Consider the following 20,210-nt stretch of genomic DNA (forward strand, 5'->3'; position numbering starts at 1 on the left):
TAATTCAATATAAACTTCCCCCAGCAAAACAACCTTTACATATATAGGCATCACTGAGTGTACGTGTGAAACAACTCTTCCAGTATGTTGTCAAATAGGCTATACTCTGGGCGGTAAGAGCCTCAACATCCCGAGGGCTGGGAGTTTAGGGACTTCATCAGAGAGGGTGGAAATTCCCTTATATGAGCCTGACAGTGATTCCAACACTCCTTCCTGGGGGAAACTGACCACATTTGCTTAAAAAGGTCACTCTAGAAAGAGGCATGGCCCACTGGCCTTCAGCCATGCCATATCCTCATAGCAGGAGTTACGTAAAACCAAATGTCCATAGGGATGGACAGGTAGCACAGACTTATCAGCTACCAGAACAGTTAGCCGTTAGGCAGGCAAAGACACCCGGGAGTAAAATGTTCCTTTTAAAGGAAACAGACACTTCTCAGCTCCAGCAAGTAATTATTGTTTGTGAATGTGTTGCCAGATTTTTCCATTTTTGAAAAGTAGCTAGAAATTCAGATTTTTATGTGGAACTTCAAGGTTTTAATTTTATGCTGAGAAAGAATTAAAATGTTAAAGCCACTGTACAGCTAAACCAAACTAATGGCAGACCAGATCTATCTTGTGGGCCTCAGACTTGTGATCTCTGACTGAAAGGTTTACTTTCTAGTAAACCCCACAGCTCCTAATGGAATGTTGTCTTTCATAAACAATCATGAAAGAAAAAAAAAATGGCTTTTCCTTGGCTTCTTTTTTAAGCGTGTATTCCTATGGAAGCTCTGGTGAGGATTGTGAAACCTACTCTTTGGCTGGATTACTTGCTTCTTAATTCTTAAGAATAATCTGAATTAATATCTGAATTAATAATCTTCCTTGAATAATTGCTTATTTCCAAAAGGCAAATCTTTTTAAGGATAAAGACAAAAAACAACGTAAAGGTGGTGCTATTAATATGTCAATTTGTGCCATAGAGTGTCTCTAACAGACTTCAAGAAGCCTAAAAGTATGTAACATTAATCATATCAACAGTTAGTACTGAAAGCACTCATTTTCCTTTTCAAGGATTCCCAATGTATGTTCTGTGAACAGCAGGTCTGTAGGGTTGTTCTGTCAGACATGCAGTGTTTAGGAAAAGTTACAGGCTCTCTTCCTTCTTAGAGTTTCATGGCACCTATTGGTGTATTGGTGGGGGTATGGACAAAGGCCCTTGGTGGGGTTATGGACATTGTGGAGGGTATGTGCTACGGTGAGTGCTGTGAAGTATGTAAACCTGGCAATTCACAAACCTGTATCCCTGGGGCTAATAATACATTGTATGTTTACTAAAAAATTAAAAAATTAAAAAAAAAAAACCATGTTGGAGTAAATACAAAAAAAAGGAAAAAAAAGGCCCTAAGAAATTCTACAGTAAAGAAATCTGTTCAAATATTGTTTAATCCAGCATTTCCAAAATTTTTCTCATAACAACTACTAACATCCACACTTTGGTAATACTGCCCAATTATATCTTACTCTTAGTCTGTAACAAAATATGGCATAACAAGGCTGAACCAACTGAACAAAATGTAGAAACCACTCCAATCACAGCTTTTTTTCACCTATTTCCTGCTATTGCTCTAAAAGGGTTGTTCTTGGGGCGCCTGGGTGGCTCAGTGGGTTAAGCCGCTGCCTTCGGCTCAGGTCATGATCTCAGAGTCCTGGGATCGAGTCCCACATCGGGCTCTCTGCTCAGCAGGGAGCCTGCTTCCTTCTCTCTCTCTCTGCCTGCCTTTCTGCCTACTTCTGATCTTTCTCTGTCAAATAAATAAATAAAATCTTTAAAAAAAAAGATAAATAAATAAAAGGGTTATTCTTACAGAAATTAACTTGAAGTGGTTAAGAGCATAGTAAATATAAATAATAGCTCAAAAAATTGAAAGCTTTCTGACTAAACTGCACAAAAGAGATGTTTGGCTATTTTGATACCAATAAAGAATAAAATATTTAATTACAGTCCCATGTAAAAACTGAAGCGTCAGCCTATGTAAAACTAAAAGTCATTCATAGGGATAAGAGCAGGCCAAGTGTTAGGAAAAAAAAATTTAAGAAATAGAGTGTGGGTCACTTATTTTGATAAGAAGATATAAGATTATTTTTTAGAAATTAATTTCATCAAAAATATGCAAAAGCCTCTAAGTAAAAATTCAATATAAAATACATTTTTATTGTATCTTTAATAACTGGGTAAGAGAAAACACACAGCTTTAGTAAGAACAGTTTTTTAACATAAACCGTAGGCTTTAAGTCTTCACACATGACCAAGCCACCCTATGGCTCTAGAATTCTCTGTTTAGACCACTATATAGAATTTAGACATTTATCTACTAGTAAATAACAGTATCTTGAGCTCATTTTGAACATCTCACCTATATTTTATCCTCATCTGATCACCTCTTTAGGTTACAAACATCCAACACAGGAACATCCTACTGCATAGGGCACTCCTTTTCATCTCTTCATCTCAAGACCACGCCACAAAGCAACCAAACTGTTCAGAGTCAACAGTGCAATCTGGTGGCCAGCACAGGAAACTACCTGATCAAAACCCCTTTCCTGCTGTTTTCTTTCCCTTGAATTTCCCATAAAGTATATGGTGTAGCCTCCCTATCCCCCATTTCTTCTTTCTTTTTTCTATACTCTTCAAACTCCTACTCAGGAGGAGGTCTCCATTTTTCTCTCCCTAGTCATATAATCCTTTCAATCTACATGAATCATAAAAGCAATACTGCAGAAACATCAGGACTGCTCTCCCGAGCAACCAGCAACATCGCCGCTCTTCTGATGGCCAGGATGAGTCAGCTAAACTTAGGTCCCCTGACATACAGCTGCAACAGCTCGGCTGCACGGGGAATGAACTCAGGCCCACCCCAGCTGTCAGCAATTCTATTTTAAGCATCACAGACCTCACAGAATGACTGGAGTGCCCCACAGTATCACGAATAAACAAGTTTGTGGTTTGTGAGGCATCTTTATCTCTTCCATTCTGAAAGGGGTTGTTTTATTATTATTATTAACCGCCAAAACTAACACCATAACAGCAATAATTACGGTCTGGATTCTCCAAAGAACATTCATATTTGGTATCTCATTTCAACCCAATTTCTTTCTTTTTTTTTTAATAATTTTTTTTTAATTTGACACAGAGATCACAAGTAGGCAGAGAGGCAGGCAGAGAGATGGAGAAGCAGGTTCCCTGCTGAGCAGAGAGCCCTGTGTGGCTGAAGGCAGAGGCTTAACCCACTGAGCCACCCAGGCGCCCCAACCCAATTTCTTTTTTAAAAATTAATTAATTAATTTTAAAAAGATTTTATTTATTTATTTGTCAGAGAGCAAGAGAGAGAGAGCACAAGCAGGGAGAGAGAAACAGGCTCCCTGCTGAGCAAGAAGCCGGTTGCAGGACTCGATCCCAGGGCTTTGGGATCATGACCTGAGCTGAAGGCCGACGCCTAACCAACTGAGCCACCCAGGCGCCCCTCAACCTAATTTCTACCATACAACTCCCTAACAAAAAGGTAAGTCAGTTTCCAGGAGTTTAGATGTTGCTTATTATTTTCAAGTGCTGCTCTCCACCCAATGGAGAGGAGGAGATACCCTCCCTGTATCTTCTGGGGGAAGTGGCCAGAGAGCAACCTAATAGTTCATTGGTTTCACTGCTCTTGATAAGAGTTTTCTACTCTGGTCTGCTCTGGGGCCTCCAATCAGAATCCCACCGGGCCTCTAAGCAGAAAACTAGCTCTCAGACTCAAACTATTTCTCCCACTCCATACATAGAAACAGATTACAGGCCCCAGAGAGCTTCAACAAAATAGGCAGGATTCTTCCTAGATAGGGAGCTAAAAGTAACCCTGGGAAATTCTCTCATGCCCTCCCAGAATGCTCCAGGTCCACCATCAGGGTCAGGAAACGTGTACAAAAAAGAACTCTCTACCATCTGTACCAAGCTGCACAGCCTGCCCGATGTAGGGAAACCACAGGCTTTCAGTCCTTCAGCTACTTTTGAACAATTCAAATAGCACTCTGCATACTGTTTTCCTAAGGGCACCCAATACTGAAACCAAGCATGCATAAACTGCCCTGATAAACTGCCCTAAAGAGGGTGATCTACATCTTTGCTCTGTGCTTGACTTAGTAAAGCAATTACCAATTAAATGTAGTGATCAATACCCATACTTGTAACTGGAAGAGTCGATGGAAATCTTCTCTCTAAAGGCTTTCCTGACTCCTTCAGGAATATCTGACCACTTTGCCTTTGAGCCCCCACCCTACGGCCACTCCTTATAAAACTTTTCTCATAGCACCTTGGACTCCTTACTTCACTTAATATTTACATATCTATTTCCTTCCCCTGGGCTCTAGGGTCCTCTAAGGGGGAGACCATATCTCTGTGTGGGTCCCAATTGCCTGGCAAAGCACCCAACAGAGTGAGCGCTCTGTGCTCCTCAGCGTTCTGGTGAATTAACAAAGGTTTTCCTGCGGGGCAGACGTTGATGCCACAAGATGTCCAGCCACTGCCCTTCTACAGCTCCCTGATCACTCTCCTCACTCCACTGAAAGCCACCTGCCCGGGATAGGGAAATACAGTGTGTCTGATCAGCAGTGGGAGCCCTGAGGCCTCGCCTAATCAGCGCAGATTTCTGATGTCCCTCCACTCTGGTGATCTACTCAGTGATCAGAATTGCCCAGTGCTCATCATCGCTGCTGATACTCCTACATCCTTTAGAAAATATAAGCACGATAGATGATTTCCTTTTTTTTTTTTTTTGATGATTTCCTTTTGAAAGAAAGAAGAAACTAGCACTTTTGAAGACATACACTACCCCACTGTGCTAGGCATTTGAACACACTGTCACACTTAAACTCACCATAACTTAAACTCACCATAACTTTATGCTAACATTACCCCTACTGTAGAGATAAGGAAACAAGGGCTAAGAAAAGTAAAGTCAAGTCAGAACTGAAACCCACAGTCTATATAGATACTCTTTCCAATGCAATGATGTCCTGTGCCTGCAAGAGTCCTTGTCCTTCAGGCTACTTGGCCACCAGCCATGCTTCCTGAGAGTCACCTGAACAAGCCAAAATGCATTTTTATTTGTGAATGATTAATTTCTCTCTTCTTTCTAAGTTCATTCTGCTCCTTTTCAATTAAGGAATGACTGGTAGATTCTTCTTAAACCTACTAACAAAATCAGCAGTTAGAAAAGCTGAAGAAAATGATTTAGCAATGAACTGGCACTGTATTCAGCTATTTTAACTTCCAGGTTCATAGCCTCAAGCAACTGTGCTCTTGCAGCCAGACAATCTTGTCCAATGTCTGCACAAATGTGTATTTCCAGCTCCACGGTACTAGGACAAGGATGTTGTTACTGGCATGCTGATCACTAAAACTCTTGAGAGTAATATACACATAAAAGTTCAAGTTACCTAAGTTTTTCCTGGGAAGAAGCCTATTCTTTGAATGAGCTTCATGGAATACTAATTCCACCAAAACCTTCACATGTATAATCCCCAAACAGGTATATCAAATGCTGGATTAAAAAATATTACACAAATTTATTTACTGCAAGACTTCTCAGAACCTTAATATATCAACTTTTCCCAAATGTTCTTGCCTATGGAATACTTAATTGAAGGAGAAAATGGATATAAAATGCACAAAATTCTCAACAAATGACATCTATTATTGTTATGAGCAAACCTTTTGGCAATGATGCTCTCAGGTGTTCTTCAGAACACACTCTGGGGTGCCTGGGTGGCTCAGTGGGTTAAGCCGCTGCCTTCGGCTCAGGTCATGATCTCAGGGTCCTGGGATCGAGTCCCGCATCGGGCTCTCTGCTCAGCAAGGAGCCTGCTTCCCTTCCTCTCTCTCTGCCTGACTCTCTGCCTACTTGTGATCTCTCTCTGTCAAATAAATAAATAAATAAAATCTTAAAAAAAAAAAAAGAACACACTCTGGAAAATACTAAATATGGTCCCTTAAGGGGACCACTAGAAACTATTTTAGTATATCAAAACTGCAGCATCAGGGCACCTGGGTGGCTCAGTGGGTTAAAGCCTCTGCCTTCGGCTCAGGTCATGATCCCAGGGTCCTGGGATCGAGCCCCGCATCGGGCTCTCTGCTCAGTGGGGAGCCTGTTTCCTCCTCTCTCTCTCTGCCTGCCTCTCTGCCTACTTGTGATCTCTCTCTGTCAAATAAATAAATAAAAATTTAAAAAAAACACAAAAAACTGCAGCATCTTATAGACCTCCTAAAAAGGAATATTAGGTCCGAAGATTCAAATACTACGAAACTCTGGACTCAAATGCAAATTCAGAGAGTGGGGAGAGGAGAAGGCTTTATTATGAATAAGAGGTATTTCTTTCATTTTAGAGGAGAAGTTCCTCCTTTGGAGAAATTCCTATGATAGAAGGTGCCCAAACCATGAAATTTAGACCAAAAGGAACAAATAAATAAAGAAAGAAGATTAGAAATGCTGAAGATTTCCAAGGAGGGATATGACAAATCTGATTTGACTGAGCCAAGATAAAATTATAGTTATTGTCTTAGGAGGTAGTAGGTGGAGAATGAAAGAGTTTAAGTAAATATACCACAAACCAAAGGGCTGAGGCCATCAATCAAGGAGCCCTGTAACTTAGCCCCTACTTATCTTCCTGATTTGATTCCCCCTGCTCCTTTTCATACATTTGTGCTTCATCTAACCAACTTAAATGTTCTCCACTCATTCTACACAGTTTCTCATTTCTGTGTTTATACTTTTGCCTTTCTCTGCAATGTCCATTTCCCACAATTCCATAGCTCCACCTCTCCCCTGGCTAATCTCCAAAACCTTTTCAACTTTCAAGGCCTAGTTCCAATGACATGTCATCCAAGAAGCTTTCTTTCTCACTCCAGGTAGGTATAAACACTCCAAAGCACTTAATCTTTATCTTCATGGTATTTGTTATTTTTCCTAATTTGACGAATGTTTGAAAAACTTTTATGTTCCAGGCTCTATAGGTTCAGATATTTATATATTTGTTTTATCTACCCATTATACTTTAACTTTCTGAACACAGGATTTTGTCCAATTCATAGTAATCAGCTCTAATGTCTTATCCATAGTTGGCACTCAAACATGGTCTAAAGGAAGGAAGGCACATTACTTTGAAAAGATGGCTGAATGTGGGCTGGAGATAGCTATAATAGTAGGTGTGAGTCACTATAGATGGTGTAGTGATCAGAGAAGGCTTCAGGAAAGAGATGGCATTTGAGAGACATCTTAAATAACTGTAGCAATTAGAAATTGAGACAGGAACAGAAATATTTCAGTCAACTGGAATATAGGGTTCAGAAGGAAAGCAGAAAAAAGAAAGGTTGAAAAAAACTTTAAGTCACACTGGGAAGGTTTTAGTCCCAGGCAAAAGGATCTGGACTGTCTGTGTGTCTAAAGAGGAGGGACTAAAAGTGTTAGCTCATATATTAACAGGAGTAGGAAAGACCAGAATTATAGAGAGATTGGACAGAATTAAAAATTAAAGAACTAAACCAGCCTCCAACTGGTTTCCAGCTTCCTTTGCGCTCAACCTTTTTTTTTCAATTTTTCTCAAATTTTGAGTGGATGATCATGTTACCTGAGCAATAACCAAAATTCAGTTTTAAATATACAGTTGACCCGTGAACAACACAGGTTTGAAATGTGCAAGTCCACTTAAATGCATACTTTTTTTGATAAAGGCAGTATGGTACACTTTTCTTCTTCCTTATGATTTTTTAAAAAAGATTTTTATTTATCTATTTGAGAGAGAGAGAAAGAGAGAAATGAGAGAGAACGAGAGAGAGAGAGAGCGAGCATGAGAAGGGGGAGGGGGAGAGGGAGAAGCAGACTCCCTGCGGAGCCGGGAGCCCAATGCAGGACTCGAGCCCAGAACTCCAGGATCATGACCTGAGCGGAAGGCAGTCACTTAACCAACTGAGACACCCAGGTGCCCTTTATGATTTTCTTAGTAACATTCTCTTTTCTCTAGCTTACTTAATTGTAAGAATAAGGTATAAGAGTATATATAACATACAATATGTTTAATCAAGTATATATGTTATTGTTAAGGCTTGTGGCAATAGTAAATATCGGTGGTCAAGTTCCTGGGAAGTCAAAAGTTATATGTGGATTTTTGAATTACATGGGGGTCAGTACCCCTAATACTCCCACCCCACCCCATTGTCCAAGGGTCAACTGTATAGCAAAATCAATCTGTCATATCTCAGGATATTTACAAATTATGACTATGCTATAAATTGTAAGGAGGGGGAAGCAGGAAACTTCTAGGATACTCCTTCCAAAGTGCCTACTATGCCACATCTCTGGCCAAAGTGTTCTAGAAGGTAAGAACCATAAACATCTCCTTCCACACCCTGTCTTCAAGGTTACTGTTTTTTAGTCCTTATCTCTGTTAGTCTCTGGCAAGTTTCCTGCTCTATCAATTTGCTATTTTGAAACTTCAGGTTCAGCCTTTTTATATGTTCAAAAAGTGGAGTCACTTTGACAAGAGAAACCACTGTCACAGTGTCTGTCCGCTTCACTGGAAGTCTGGGCAAGAACACAGCTATCCTTTGGGATGCCTAGAATATCTGAGCAATGGAACTTCTCTTGCTGGAGGAGGGGGAAAAAATCACACAGCTAGGAGCTCTGCAGTAACTCCTGCTCTTAACAATTTGTTTACCCTTCTTTGGGACTGAGAAGTCAATCAAACAAGCTATCAATACAGTGTCTTCTGCCATCTTTCAGGATCAGACCTATACATTGGGTAGGCTGAGTGCTCATAAATGAAAGGTAATCACTGACCAAAAGTATCTTCCTAATACTATCTGAAACCCACTGATTAGGGATTTGAGTTAAAAAACAAACATAATCTTAGAGAGGTGAGAGGGGACCTTGCTATCAGGCTCTGTATTAGGAAAACAATCTGATTAACCTAATCCACAAAAAGGGAATGTGGGTTTGACTGGGGGGAAGGGATAAGGGAGAAGGTCAAAGGATAGAAAATCTGTGAGATCATTCTGGAACACTGTATGTTTCCAAAGAGAAATCCAGGGAGGACCAGCGAGAACTAAACAACAGAATGAGGGCACTAGGATCCTGAGAGGTAGCCAAGCTAAGAAGCAGAAAAATCAAGAAAGAGCCATAGCTCAGAAGATTTGGTGAACGAGTTCCAAAGGCTGACTTTACCTTGAGTTATTGCCAAGGTCCTCATTTACTCCCAATAGTTTAACCCAGCTCTCACTTTCTGTGGGAGCATCCAAAATGAGGTGGAATGTACCGAAACTTGGGTGGGGAAGTGTGGCCAAATGAGTTTGGGAGTGATAGATATGAACTGAAGCCAAGAAAGAGAAGGTTTCAAAAATGGAGCCAAAAGAGCTGGAACCCAAAATGGGATCCAGTTCATTAGAATTACAGGTATTGGGGGACTTTTCTGTTTCCCATCCTACGTTATATTTAAATTGTTTTTGCTGGAAATTTTGAGTATGCCTGGGTTAAAGAAATATGTGATCAGCAGCCACCATTCAAAATTCACCAAGCTCCAATAAAACCTCTTCACTTGAGTTCAGAAAATGAAAACTGCAATTAAGGCAGAAATTTGTAGAAACACAGTGAAAGTTAGTTGCCCATAACATTTCCAAAACAGATAATTACACTAATTATTTTCAAAAGTCCTTCAAGCCCAGGGTAATACACATATTTGGAGGGAAAACAATCAACATACCACAGCCATCTGCAACCGCCACTGCTCATTCCCTTCTCAAAAGATGTCCAGTCCTGGTGAAGGCTTGCCCTGACAAGGCATAATACCCTCCTTCTCCCACAGAGCCAGGAACATGACCCTTCCAAGGTTCACAAGCCCATCTGCTCATCTCCATTCTCCTCTCCTCAATTCAACAGCTGCTTCTTCTTCTTTTTTTAAAATTAACATATAATGTATTATTTGCTTCAGGGGTACAGGTCTCTGAATCATCAGTCTTATACAACTCACAGCACTTAACATAGCACATACCCTCCCCAATGTCCATAACCCAGCCACCCTATCCTTCCCCACCCCACCCCACACCGGCAACCCTCAGTTTGTTTCCTGAGATTTAGAGTCTCTTATGGTTTTTCTCCCTCCCTGGTCCCATCTTGTTTCATTTATTCCCTCCCTTCTCACCATCCCCCCGCCCCCCGGCCCTGCCTCTCAAATTCCTCATATCAGAGAGATCATATAATTGTCTTTCTCTGATAATTCAACAGCTTCTTAATCTACTTTGGGCGTAACTATCTCTATGCAGACCTCTACCCCTCTGCCTTTTTTATGTATAAATATATTTCAAATTCTCTCCTACAGTGACAGAGGCTCTCCGGAGGTTGACCATTTACCTTTCAGACATCTGACCCCACCATATTGGGATCAGTCTCTCTAATCACATGCTATTCCAAAGAGATTTAGAGACGTTACCTCAGCGTTCTCATTATTTACTCAGATGAAGCACTGCATACTCGCATACTCCCATCCTAGCCACAAAGCACAGACACTCCATATGGTTTAAATTCAGACTAAAGTTGACAAAGGTTCCTTACTCTTTTTCCTGACCTTATCCATGTTGGTTAACTGCTATAAAAATTTGGTAATGGCCCCAGAATTTGAAAAATATAGGGGCACGGTCACACTTGCTAAAATCCTGCTTCTTCTGCATCGATTATTCTATGACTCAGTATCGCCATTCTTTAGTGACTCCTTCTGCTTTCCATGCTGCAGTCTCCCCCTTATGGGTGGACAAGTCCCAGCCATTCTTTCGCAACCAACTGTAAACCCTGTTCTAGAGGTCACCATTCCTTCCAGCAGACCTTACCATGTACATAAACTCTAAACTTGCTCTCCTAACTAAAGCACTATTTGGCACTAGTAGCATCATCCAATTATACTTGTACAAGTCCCAAATACTTTCACATTCATTTTTCTCTTACCTGAGCTGCTCAACATCCCAGAGAGACATCATATTCCTGCCATTTTATAGATAAAGAAACCAAGATTCTACAAGTATTAGGTGACTTATTCTGAGCCAAGCAGATAATTTAAATGAGCTGGAGTCAAGATTTCTACTTCTGACCCCAACTCTTTCCCCATGCACATTTCTGAGAATAAATCTAACTGCTAAGCAAGCCACACATGGCTGGTATCAGTCTGACAGGATGTGCTGCAGGCCCTGTGAGAGATACCTGCTTTGGTCCCTTAGTCTGTATCACTATTTTTAACCCTATTTCCCACTCCTAGCACCGGTTCTTGATGCACAAATTCATTCCTTCCCAATTTCCCTCCATCCTACTTCTACCACGTTAACCAATTACTTTTTTTGTTGTTATTCTGAATATAGTCTTGCCCCTTCTCCACTGATAACCCCTCTGTCAGGAGAAAGGAAGCAGTCTTCTTCTCTTACCCTATGACTTACTCATACTCCTTGGTTCAGAAACTACAAACTCTGTATACACATACATTTATTTATGGTTTTGGGTCCATGTTCTCTGTCCTTGCCTTCTCCTGCCCTGTTCGAAGCTATCCATTTGAGAGTGTAAGCTCCTGGCCCAGAAGGCTCTAGCTAGTCCATTGTGGGTACCATCTAGCACAATGCCTTGCATTCGCGGGATCATAAACGCTGCCGATTACGATCTTTTAAAAAAAAAAAAATAAATTATTCCTGTCCTTGATCTGAAATAATGACAGAAACCAGTTGCCAAAACCACAAAGAGCATTGTTTACTTCAATTCAGAGTTACTGAATAGGAATTAGCTTAAAAGAGCTGTAAAGTGAAAGACAAGGACATATTTGTTTACACGCAGTCCCAAAGGGATAAAACGAAATACTGAGTAATTTGTTATTAGTTTCCCATCCACAAGAGTCCAGCTCTACTGCATAGCAAGGTCACCCCGGGTAAGAGGATCCTAGTTACCAGCATTCCCATTACAGAGAGGATGTGATCAGTTATTCCAAATGCATACGTGCTCTCGCAAAGCATCCGCTGGCTGCGTATCGCTTACCGGTTTATCCTTGATGGTGGGGCTGGACACGCACAGGTACAGCTTCCCGTCTTCTTCCAGGCAGGCATCTATCAAGGCTTGCACTGAGCTCTCCTCCTGGAACAGCAGAAAGGCATAGCCTTGGGAGAACAAAAACAAAAGGATAGAGAGAGAAATCAGTACGTTAAATTCAAAGTACCAAATAAAAATTCACCCGCTGTTTCACTTTGGCAAGTTCTTACTAAAATCCAAAAACTTGAAATGGGACACAAGGAAGTAATAGTCACTGAGACTTTCGTATGCTAAGCATTGGGTTGGGTACTCGTAGACATTATCTTGCTTAATTCTCATAAGTACTCAGGGGAGCAAGTTCAGAGCTCCTCTATGGAATTTCCATGAAACACAAACATACCTCATTTTATTGTCCTTCACGTTATTATGCTTTGCAGATACAGCATTTTTTTTTTTTTTAAACAAATTGAAAGCCTGTGGCAACCCTACATCAGGTAAATCTTTTGGAAACTTTTTTTTTTTTTTAAGATTTTGTTTATTCATTTGACAGGCAGAGATTACAAGTAGGCAGAGAGGCAGGCAGAGAGAGAGAGGAGGAAGCAGGCTCCCCACTGAGCAGAGAGCCCGACGTGGGGCTCGATCCCAGGACCCTGGGATCATGACCTGAGCCGAAGGCAGAGGCTTTAACCCACTGAGCCACCTAGGCGCCCCTGGAACCATTTTTCCAACAGCATTTTCTTACTGTGTGTCACTCTGTCACATTTTGGCAATTCTCACAGTATTTCAAACTTTTTCATCATGATTATTATATTAGTCATGGTGATCTGTGATCAGGGCTTTTTGAGATTACTATTGTGATTGTCCTGGGGAGCCATGAACCGGGCCCACATAAGAAAGTGAACTTCATAGATACTGTGTGTGTTCTGACTGTTCCAGTGACCAGCTATTCCACTGTCTCTCTCCCTCTCCATGGCCTCCCTATTTCCTGAGACACACCATATTGAAAATAGGCCAATTAATAACCCGACAATGGCCTCTAACTCTTCAAGGAAGAGTCACGTTTCTCACTTGAAATCAACAGCTAGAAATGATCAAGCATAGTGCAGAAGACATGCTGAAAGCTGAGAGAGGCTGAAGGCAAGGCCTCTTGAGCCAGTTACTCAAGTTGCAAATGTAAAGGAAAAGTTCTTGAAGAAAATTACAAGTGCTACTCCAGTGAACACATGAGTGATAGGAAAGCAAAACAGCTTATGGCTGTTATGAAAAAAGTTCTAGTGGTCTAGATAGATCAAACCAGCCACAAAATTCCCTTCAACCAAAGCCTAACCCAGAGCAAGGCCTTGACTCTCTGCAATTCTATGAAGGAATAAAGAGAGGTGAGGAAGCTGAAGAAGAAAAGCTGGAAGCTAGCAGAAGCTGATTCATGAAATTTAAAGAAAGAAGCCATCTCTGTGACATAAAAGTGCAAAGTAAAGCAGCAAGTGCTGATATAAAAGCTGTAGCAGGATATCCAGAAGATCTTCTTAAGGTAATTAATGAAGGTGCTTGCATAAACAGCAGCTTTTTCAATGTAGATGAAACAGCTTTCTATTGGAAGAAGATGCCATCTAGGACTTTAACAGCTAAAGAGGAGAAGTCAATGCCCCACCTTCAAAGCTTCTAAGGGCAGGTTCACTCTCTTATTAGGCATTAATACAGCTGGTGACTTTATGTTGAAGCCAATGCTCACTGACCATTCTGAAAATCCCATAGTCCTTAAGAATTATGATAGATTTACTTTGTGCACTATAAATGGAACAATAAAGCCTAGATGATAGCGCTTCTGTTTACAAGATAGTTTATTGATGATTTTAGGTCCACTATTGACCTATTGCTCAGGAAAATAGATTCCTTTCAAAATATTATTGTTCATTACAATGTACTAGGTCACCCAAAAGCACAGATGGAGATGTACAATGAAATGAATGTTGTTTTCATGGCTGCTAACACAATGTCCATTCTGCTGCAGCCTATGGATCAAGGAGGCATTTCAACCTTCAGGTTTTACTATTATTTTTTAAAGTTTATTTACTTATTTTAGTAGAGATCTCACACCCCAAGATCAAGAGTCACAGGTACCTCCAACTGAAACAACTAGGCGCCCCAGTCTTAGTATTTAAGAAATACATTTCATAAGACAATAGCTACCAGAGATTCCTCTGATGGATCTGGGCAAAGTAAACTGAAAACCTTTTGAAAAAGATCTACCATTCTAGATGTCAGTAAGAACAATCATGATCATGGGAAAAGGTCAAAATATCACCATGACAGGAGTTTGGAAGAAGTTGATTCCAACTTAAGGATGACTTTGAGGGGGTCAAGACTTAAGTGCAGATGTAGTAGAAATAGCAAGGGAACTAGAATAAGTATATTTTAAATGAAGATATAACTGAATGGCTGCAATCTCAGCCAGTTTTAATGACAAAACTTTAACAGATGAGGGGCGCCTGGGTGGCTCAGTGGGTTAAAGCCTCTGCCTTCGGCTCAGGTCATGATCCCAGGGTCCTGGGATCGAGCTCCGCATCGGGCTCCCTGCTCAGCAGGGAGCCTGCTTCCTCCTCTCTCTCTGCCTGTCTCTCTGCCTCCTTGTGATCTCTGTCTGTCAAATAAATAAATAAAATCTTTAAAAAAAAAAAAAAAAAAACTTTAACAGATGAGGCGTTGTTTCTCACAGATGAACAAAGAAATGGTTTCTTGAGAGGCAATCTATTTCTAATGAAGATGCTATGAAGATTGTTGAAATAACAAAAGATTTAGAATATTACATAAACTTGGCTGATAAAGCAGAGGCAGAGTTTGAAAGGATTGACCCCAATTTTGGGAAAGAAGTTCTACTGTGGGTAAAATGCTATCAAACAGCATCATATGGTATAGGGAAATCATTTGTGAAAGAAGTCAATCAATGTGGCAAAGTTAATTGTTGTCTTACTTTAAGAAATTACCACATCCATCCCAAACTTTAGCAATCCCCCACCCCGATCTGTCAGCAGCCATGAACACTGAGACAAGATTCTCCACTAACAAAAAGATTACAACTCACCAAAAGCTCAGATAATGGTTAGTATATTTTAGCAATAAAATAATTTTTAATTAAAGTATGTACAGTTTTTTAGATATAATGCAATTGCACACTTAATAGACTACAGTATGGTATAAACATAACTTTTTAAAAAAAGATTTTATTTACTTATTTAACAGAGAGAGAGAGATACCACAAGTAGGCAGAGCGGCAGGCAGAGACACAGGGGAAAGCAGGCTCCCTGTAGAGCAGAGAGCCCGATGCGGGGCTCGATCCCTGGACCCTTAAGATCATGACCTGAGCTGAAGGCAGAGTCTTAACCCACTGAGCCACCCAGGTGCCCCAGTAAACATAACTTTTATATGCACTGGGAAACTAAAAAATTGGTTTGATTCACTTATTGAAATATTTGCTTTATTTGGGTGGTATAGAACTGAACCCACAATATCTCCATGGCATGCCTATAAATCTGGTCATCATGAGAGCAGGCAGATTCATCATTGGCCTGAGCCACAACCACCAGCCAAAAAACCAGCATCATCTGTCCCCCAAACTCTATTAAGCTTTAGGCTTGACACATGCTACAACTTGGATGCACCTTGAAAATATTACACTAAGTGAAAGAAGCCAGGCACAAATATTGTATGATACCATATATATAAAATGCCAAGAACAGGCAAATCTATAGAGACAAAAAATAGATTATGTTACTTCTGATGATGATGCTTGCTTTCTCCAAGGATACTCTCCTAACTCATGGAAGAGTATACAACTGATAAACATGGATACTAGCTGCAGAATTTCCAGAGAGACAGCTAGCTTTGCTCACTTCGATTCAGTAAGATTTACTGAGCAACTGTTACAAGTGGGACACACTCTATGGATTATGAGAAAATGGAGATGGAGGAGAGTACTTCCTACTAAATAGACATTTAAACAATTGACTATTTGCTACAAAACTGAATCAGATACATGGAGACAAAGTGCCTTGGTAGCACAGAGAAGCAAGGACTTTGACTTGAGAGAATGTCAAGTCAACAGATATTCAAGGGACTAATTCTGGCTTCTGCTGCCATACCAGGATTCATGTATGGCAGCTGGGCAAAGGCCCATCATGAGCTAGTCTAAGTTTCACTACTCAACTAGTAACCTCTGCAACCCCTCTAGCTTTGCTCAGTCTCTCAGCTGTCACCTCTATTCCCAGTCCTACTACTGACCTCAAAAAAACCACCAATAAATATGGTTCTATCCTGGTATGCTGCATGCCAGAAATGTGTAAATGGAGAATAAGAGCCTCCATATTCAGAGGATTCTCACGCATCAAACAAAGATGTTAATCAACTGGCCTAGAAGCATTGCTCTTGGGAGTCCTGGGCAGCACATAATGACAGGAGCAGTAGATAATGAATAATGAGTACTTTTCAAAAATCATTTTTCTCAATTCCTTGTCTACTACACACAGCACCCAAGCAAATATAGCAGAAGAAGGTTAACCCTACCATCGAAACAAACACAGTAGGAAAAAGATCAACCACTACCTGACACACCAAGAGTGGCCAATCCAAAAGGCAGAAGTCAATGCACAGGGATAACACCAAGCCCACAGAAGTGGGTATGTAGACACAACAGGGAGGTTGCCTACATGGGTGGGGGGTGCCCAGAGCTGTTTTCTGGGCTCTGTTCCTAGGCTCGATGGGTCAAAAGATTCAGCAGGTGGCTAGGCAAGAAAAATAAAACCTAACAGCAAAACTAGAAAAAATATCATTTCTTCATATCTTCGTTTTACTGGAAACAGTATCAAACAATCACTAAGCCCCAAGGAATCTATTAAAAATTCAGTGTTTTCATTTAATGTGAGAACATTAATTCCACTTGCCAAAGTGAATATTAGAGATGAGTGAGTTAAAACATGCAAATCATAAAGAGGAGGTCTCAGCATGTCCTCTCAAACCTCCTGCCTCACCCTGTTAAACCCTGGTACAGATGGCCCACAAAGGTCCTAGAGGCACACTGAATATATTGTTCTTGAAGAGGACCCCATCTGTGTACATTATGCACAGATCCATCAAAAAAGCCTGGGATGGGAAGTCTGGGTTGCTCAGTTGGTTGAGCATCTGACTCAGTCTGGTCTTGTGTCTTGATCTCAGGGTCATGAGTTCAGGTCCCGGGCTGAGCTCCATGCTGGCCATGGAGCCTACTTAAAAAACAAACAAACAAACAAACAAACAAACAAAACTGCCTGGGAATGAGGCATGCTCACTGAGCTGGTGATATCTCTAGCTCCTTGCCACCAGAAGGCCACCAGACTGACTACATTTTTCCAGCACATTGTTGCCTACCCTCTGATACCTTCCACGTCAATTCCTGCACTGAGCTCAACCTGTGCATCAGAAGAGGAGAGTATCTCCCCACAGGAGCTGAGTAGCTACCACAAAGACATGTAGATCTTCAATCAGGCCTCTCTCACAGTCATAAATGTTAACATGAGCAGTATACAGAGTAAAAACAATGGGGAGTCAGAAGTAAAAGCTTGCTACCAATACTATTATCAAGAAAAATATCCATAAACAACAACTTCTCCTTTTAAGGAATGGCTCATAATACCTTACCAATTCCTTCAGGATAACTCTTTTACAACAAATAATCTTTTATAATAAATCATTTCTACTCCCTGATCAGCAAGCTGCCACTCTCAGTAATGACAATATTCTCCTAGCATTACAGATAAGGGGTGTGACTCCACGTCAACAATTTCCTTCAAACCTACTTCACACCTCAGGCCTTCCAACCAAAACAAAATTCACCAGAAACACCCAAAATCATTATAAATGGAACAACTTTATTGTATCTTCACCTACTAAAAACACCTTCTGACGCCTCAAGATCAACCAAACCCAAAGGAAGATCTTTCAAATATATTTCCCTTTTGATCTTCAGAAATTTAAGGTCAAATTAAAGTATAAAAAGAGTCCTTCTAGAATAACAAGGTCAAAGTGAGATGAAAATTTAAATTAATTATTTACTAAAAGGCAAATTCCACATGGTACTTTTGAAAAGAGTTCTGGACTAGGAGTCAGAAGGTCTAGATTTGGATCCAAGTTCTAACATTTAGCTATGTCTAACATCTAGCTATGTGTAACAATAGCTAACATTTTCTGAGAATCTATTTACTGTGTCCCAGGCACCATTCTAAGTGCTTCCATTCACACCCTGTAAAGTAGGCACTATGTTTAGTTGTTTCACAGTTAAAGAAATCACATAGAGTGATCAGGCAGCTTACTCAAGGTAACCCAACAAGTGGTGGAACCATGAATTTGAATATTAACTTAAAGTTTCTGAGTCTTGTCTCTTTTCTCTGTGAAATGAAAAAAGAATTTGTCTTGATTAACTTACAGAGGGGTGGGTTATAAAATAACACATGTAAAGGTGCTTTGTAAACTAAATATTGTGCAAGTGTCAATTTTTCTTTCTGCATTTTCAGTTATTTGTGTGATATGTCAAATGGAGTTTTACATACAGTCTCACAAAAATTGGAGTTCGAATTAAGGATATGTATTTTCTATGTGCATTTTCAAGTGTTTGGTGAATAAAGAGCAGTAATCTAGACACTAAAGGTAAACCTTAAATTTATTTAAATAATAGACTGAATACTATGGTAAACAAATAATAAAGTGGGGCGCCTGGGTGGCTCAGTGGATTAAGCCGCTGCCTTCGGCTCAGGTCATGATCTCAGTGTCCTGGGATCGAGCCCCGCATCGGGCTCTTTGCTCAGCGGGAGCCTGCTTCTCTCTCTCTCTCTCTCTCTGCCTGACTCTCCGCCTACTTGTGATCTCTCTCTCTGCCAAATAAATAAATAAAATCTTTAAAAAAAAAAACAAAAAAAAAAAAAAAAAAAAAATAATAAAGTGACTGAATTTTTTTTCATATATAACTAGCCATCTCCACCAGGAAAGAGAATGATCAGATGTGATATTATTTGATGATTCTAATACATTCTTTAAATAAATGCCTATTATTGAGGTACCTGGGTGGCTCAGTCAGCTGAATATCTGACTCTTGATTTTAGCTCAGGTTATGATCTCAGGGTGGTGGTATTGAGCCCTGTGCTGGACTCCACACTTAGTGGGAAGTCTTCTTGGGACTCTACCCCTCCCCCTACTCTTGCATGGGCTTTCTCTCTCTCAAATAAATAAATTTATCTTCCAAAAAAAAAAAAATAGAAGCCTATCATACTTACAAATAGAGTTCCTCAAACTGTCACTATGAGGGCAGGTTCTTCTGTTAGTATCAAAGGCATATAAAAAAGCTTGACCAAAAAATTATCAGCTCGTTCTGTTCTCCCTTGCCCTCTGAGCCACTGACAACAGGATCATAAAACTCAGGTTTCACAAATGGTGACTTTGTTTCCCACATACCTAAGGAGTCTGAGAGGGTTTCAGAGATGTGGTGAGCTATGGGAGGCCCTCAGCTCAGAACCAATCTGTGGGTGGAACTATGAGCTCTGGAAGCTACAGGAACTCTAACACTATCACCATCACGACTCTGGGTTGGGCAGAATGGATGGCAGGAAATTGTTTGCTTTCCCACTGGTGCCACAAAGGTTGGTGGGGGGAGGACTTTTAGACAAGCCTGGACTGACCACACTTCTCTGGGGTAAAGAGGAACATGAAGGTGTGGGGTTGGGGGGACTTAATTGGGATAATTCCATTTTATTTGGCCAGGTTTTTACAGGGTAAATTTAATTAAAAATTTTTTTCCTCTTAATACCTGAGAACACATTAAATATAACAACCTCCAAAATGTTCTTGGCTACCTGTCAAAAACAACGCTTCCTGAGCTCTTAAATACATAAATTTTCATGTTAGATTTTTTTTATACTTGATCCCTAGTACAAGTAACCATCACCACCAACTTCACCACCACAAACACCAGTTACAAAGTGCTTACAGTGTGCCAGGCACTTTGCTAATAATAAATACTTTACATCTGCAATCTCTTTTCGTCCTCACAGTAATTCTATGAGGCAAATACAGTTGTTATTCCCATTTTACAGATGAGGAAACTGAAACTCCAGGGGTTAAGGGACA

General features: G+C 40.5%; 1 protein-coding gene across 17 annotated transcripts in view; it reads right to left on the reverse strand.

Moving 5' to 3' along the window:
• CPEB3 (cytoplasmic polyadenylation element binding protein 3) overlaps positions 1-20,210 on the reverse strand; it is a 193,691-nt gene that overhangs the window by 38,783 nt on the left and 134,698 nt on the right. For all 17 annotated transcript variants that reach the window (XR_004278792.1, XM_032313581.1, XM_032313580.1 and 14 more), the window contains one exon: positions 12,075-12,193. Coding sequence is in view for 16 of the 17 variants with exons in the window: in XM_032313581.1 (XP_032169472.1) it covers positions 12,075-12,193 (119 nt within the window). In the remaining variant the exon portion in view is untranslated. The remainder of the gene's footprint in view (positions 1-12,074; positions 12,194-20,210) is intronic.

The sequence above is a fragment of the Mustela erminea genome, chromosome 14 (genome assembly GCF_009829155.1).
Source record: "Mustela erminea isolate mMusErm1 chromosome 14, mMusErm1.Pri, whole genome shotgun sequence".
Lineage (NCBI taxonomy): Eukaryota > Metazoa > Chordata > Mammalia > Carnivora > Mustelidae > Mustela > Mustela erminea.